Below are 4,827 nucleotides of genomic sequence, written 5' to 3'. Positions count from 1 at the left end.
TTAGAAACACCTGCATATGTGTTCATTAGCGTTAACTATTTTTCTTTTGACGTCTCAGACGACATCTGCTTAGGACATAGACGGTAGCTTGCACTTGACAGTACTCGTTGCATCTATTTCCGCGTTAATCCGGTTCCGCATTATTTTCATTTTTCGTTATTTTCACTTGAAGCGCCACCTGTATTAAAACAAACGTGACCTACTTTTCGCTGTGACAGATATATTTGCCAGAACCGCTTTCTGGTATGTTATATGTTAAAATGTATAAGATTAATACAAAATAACGATGATTTAAACAAAAATACAAATGTTTTATATGCATTTACCATGAAATATGTTAATGAATTTGCGTGTCGTCTGCTGTCAAAATTTGTTTTAAAAACCTCAACCATACCATAGTCAGTAGAGGTTACAAAACACTAATTTTTTTTCTTCCTCAGGACACTGGTGTTCATGGTACAAGTGGGAGGAAACCTTATGATAGAGGAAATTTGAAATTGGCCTATGAAGCTATCTTGTCTGGCATGTCTGTCTATAAATCTTGTCGCATGTATGGTGTGCCAGAATCTACATTAAGGGACCGCACTAGTCCAAATCTTTAGACGTAACCGCGGATTTGAAGCTATTTCTACATGGGTCAAATTCGCTTTAACGTCTAAATATGTCTATTTAAAATTCATAGCAAAATGAAAAACAATAAACATGCACAATCATTCAAACTTCCACGTGAAATGTAACAAATAACAATTGATAGTCATAATCCTACCACAAATGTGTATTTTCCTTCTCAATAACTACTTATACAACTTTTCAAAAACTGTACACAATGCCGTGTAAACAGCCTCCAGCGTAAAGCGGTGGTAACAATAACCGAATTTTTTGACGAAATTTTTCCAGCGTGCTTCTGTTTAAGGGAAATACAGTATTATGGAAATGCTATATTTTTGTAATCAGAATTTAAAGAAAATGTAAAATAATAAAGTAGTTGTACTTGATCAAGATACATTTTTCTTTAATTTATGTATTAAATCGTGTTTTAATTGTTTGGTATTAATCTATTTGTATAAAAAAAATCTCAAAAATGAATATAATATTACGTTAATTCACGTTATAATTATAGAATCCCGATCACTTTTGATCTACTAATCATAAACAACGTAGATCAATATTTTTTAGTTTATAATTAGTGGTAAGCGAAGCAATCCGCATTCACCAAAGTTACGAAAAATTGGACAGAAACGACTTCACGAGCGATTCGTGTTTCTTTGAGCATTCACATGCTGAAGCACAAAATTAGCAGCATCTACATGAGGAACATGTACAAAGGAAATCGTCACATCATTCGCATGTCTTATTAAAAAATGTCTCCTTCTCTTGAATTGTAAAAACATCCATGGTTGCTTGTCGGATACACATTTTATCCGAATTACGGACAATGTGTGCCATAATCTTATCCGTAGTTTTTAGTGAAGGAGTAAAATTATCAAACAAAATAACACTTAATCCCTGTCTCCCATCCCTGGCGCATCTTCCAGCTTCTTGTCAGTACGAAATTGTAGATTGAGGGCAATCATAGTGAATGACATCAATATCCCTTACGTCAATCCCCATTCCTAATGCAACAGTAGCTATGACACATCGGATAGTGCTGACTTCTTTAACCAAAGATCGAAGAATACGGGTTTTAGAAGTATCATACGTACATTTATGAAACATATCTATCAGTAAATGATCAGGGTCTTTAATTTTATCTGCATAAGCATCGATTCCCAGTGTTTCTTTCAAAGTAATAAAAAGTTCCGACACTCTGTCAAGGGAACGACAATAAATGAGAATTTTCTTCGACTTTTTCCCGAAACATTTCAAGTGCTGAATTAACCAATTAAATTCTACCTCAATGTCAGACGTACATCTTTGTTTACAACATATCATAACGTTTTCCCTGTTAGGTGATTTAGACACAATGTCCGTTTCTTCGGGGTTTAACTGTAGTACCGACAAGATGTCATCGCATACTTTAGATATACACGTAGCAGTCACAGCCAGAACGGGAACCTTAAAGAAACGTCTTAACTGTGCCATTTCTCTATATTCCGGTCTGAAGTTCTCTCCCCATTCTGCGAGGCAATGTGCCTCGTCAAAAACAATAAAAGACACTCGTATTTGCCAAACTTCTCCTAAGAAAACACTTCTCGACAGATTTCGGCGAGGCAAACACAAAATTGTAGTCTCCATTTGCAATACCTACGTAGTAAACAAAAAATAAATCCATTGATGTAAGAAAAAGAACGAAAGCTATTTTCATTTATGCCAGATCAAACAAAACAAATAAAGTTAACAAAAGTTGTCTTTTTTAAAGGAATGGACGGCTTTAAGGGGCTCCACTGCGGTTTTTCTGACACTACGGGACTGAAAATAATTTTTCAACTTCTTAAAGGTCAATACCAATAATTTTTGTGCAAAATTAAATCATTCGCACACTTTTCTTTCCCAGAATAATTATCCTAATGGTAAAATTGAAAAGCAATGGTACGTTTTTCACGAAAATCGGGCTAAGAACAGAAAAAAATTACGATTTTCAAAATATTTGCGAATAGATCTCTTATGTCTAAGTTATATTTGCATATCGTTCTGTTGTAAAAAAATGGTGTTAGGGTTTAACCCCAATAATGTTCTTAAATTTTCGTTGTACATGTATTCTTCAAATGTCGATAGTATCTAAAAAATTATCAAACAAAAGTCATTAGCACGACATACAAACTGAATACGAGCAGTAAATATCAAATAGCTGATTATGAAATACATTGAACTGGTATGGCTCTCTGGTCTTGCTCGGCATAATTATGCTGGTTTTCTACTCGCATGACACATATTATAAATATATTAATTTATATGAGAATGTAAATTGTTGTGTAATATGGTATGGTCTATCATAGACGTAAACATGTCTCTTTAATAACAGTTTAATAGACATGTATTTCAAAATTAATGATGTAACGTCATGATGTGATGACGTCATAAAGGAGAATGCGCGACGTTACGCTGCAAAATCAGTAAAAAATACTTGAAAATCATTTAAAAAACATGAAATAAAAAGAAAATTTATTTGTTTTACATAATTATAGGGTCGAAATATATTTCATTCGTGAACACCATCTATTCTATTTGCACTAGTGGCTACGCCACTCGTGAAAATATTGCATCTTGTGTTCAATCAGTGAAATACATTTCAGTCGTATATGTCAAACAAATAAATATCCTCTGTATATGTATTATGAAAGATATTGATAGAAATGAAAAGGTGTCACATGAGTGTTTGATGGTTTTTGTTGTTGTTTTTGTTTTTGTTAAGGACAATATAATATTGAACACAATTATGGCAAAATGTAAGTTTATTTTGACTGTTAACAGAACATACGCCTGTTACGATTTGATTTGAAAAGAGTCACTTTGTGGTCGAAAATAACACATCAATACTTATTTCTTACTTATCAGCACAAGAGTAAAGCAGCCAGAAATATTTTTGGTTCAGCTTCTGGATGTGTGAGCTCAAAATGGGATACAATCATAACAGCGATCAAAGCCAGACAATACAGACCTGAAAATTTGTACAACGCCACATCTGCAACTAAGAGGCATTTTGTATCTGTGGCTGTTGGAATTGTCCGAAAGGAGATTAAGTCCACATCAAAGGAAAAAATTCCGTTGGCTAAAAATGTTGACATTCAAAATATCCAAGAATTTTCATGGGAAAACACGTTAGATATGGCTGAACCATCAGCGCCTTTACTTGTCGGAGTATTAAAGGGGACTGTAAAGACCAAAAGAAATGAAAATTAACTTGTCAGAGGGAACCACGTGGAATTGAAACCTAAAATAGGCAAAGCCTTAGCATTTTTGCTTCACGCTAGATACCCTCAAATTTTCAGATTTCTTCCAACTTTGATTTCAGTTCAGTTTTGGAGGGGGCGTTTAAAGAGGGAAACTATGACCCAGTTATCTCGTTTGGGTATTTGTTTAGGCCCTAACGCTACACTTTCGGCTATAGACAGAATTCGTTCCGATTGTGATGTCGCAGCGTTGCGTTTGAAGCAGGCGATGCAGAATTCTTTTTCTCCATAATTGCATGGACATAAAGAAGAAAAATTCCGACTTGCCTACTGCTTTGTCAGAGATATGTCCATATATAGAGAAGAAAAAAGTGAATTTCTTGAAGATAGCGATGACACATTTCTTTATTCTGAAGGAAATGAGACCCTGCAAAATATTCCATACACGGAGGAAGAAATGGATGCTGAAGAAGAGATTGATGAAGATGATAATAATGACAGTGATGGCAATGGCGATGATGAAGATACTGAAGACGATGACCGAATGATGGAAGAAGAATTTTCAGAAGAAGTACAGGATGTTGAAATGAGCCTGGAAGATGATGATGATGTTATAGAAACAGAAACGTCATACCAAGAAGTTGGTGGAAAGCATGAAACAGATTCATTTGCGCAAGAAACTCTGCCGTTAGGGTTCACAATGTGCTGGGACAACGTAGGTGAAAAGGTCATTTACACGTAGACCAAACGAAAATGTCAAAAACAGGTACATTAACATGGCTTTTGGTTATATTGCTGTAAATAAGGTTCCGTCAACGCATCTACCATGGAAAAATGAAAACTTGATAAAAGCAGTCAATATCCCTATTGCTTCTCCATACCAGGTAAAATTTAGAAGTCTTAGGGGCAGAATGCAAGTAATAGTTGGACGGATGTTAACGCGTCACATTCCTTGGTATAAGGAGCATTTCATCAAATACAGTTTACCTCATATATT

General features: G+C 34.8%; 1 protein-coding gene across 1 annotated transcript; it reads right to left on the bottom strand.

The window, feature by feature from the left end:
- Positions 1-1,542: 1,542 nt before the first annotated feature.
- Positions 1,543-2,235, bottom strand: LOC132719420 (ATP-dependent DNA helicase RecQ-like). The gene has a single exon (XM_060703186.1). The coding sequence runs from the start codon at positions 2,233-2,235 to the stop codon at positions 1,543-1,545; it is 693 nt and encodes a 230-aa protein (XP_060559169.1).
- Between the last annotated feature and the right edge of the window lie 2,592 nt (positions 2,236-4,827).

Source organism: Ruditapes philippinarum, unplaced genomic scaffold (genome assembly GCF_026571515.1).
Source record: "Ruditapes philippinarum isolate M1 unplaced genomic scaffold, ASM2657151v2 ctg938_1_1_1_1, whole genome shotgun sequence".
NCBI lineage: Eukaryota > Metazoa > Mollusca > Bivalvia > Venerida > Veneridae > Ruditapes > Ruditapes philippinarum.
This window is presented reverse-complemented; position numbering and strand designations above follow the sequence as displayed.

Bases quoted from the DNA above. Each gene is read 5' to 3' on its own strand.
- LOC132719420 (XM_060703186.1), bottom strand. From the start codon at position 2,235: ATGGAGACTACAATTTTGTGTTTGCCTCGCCGAAATCTGTCGAGAAGT.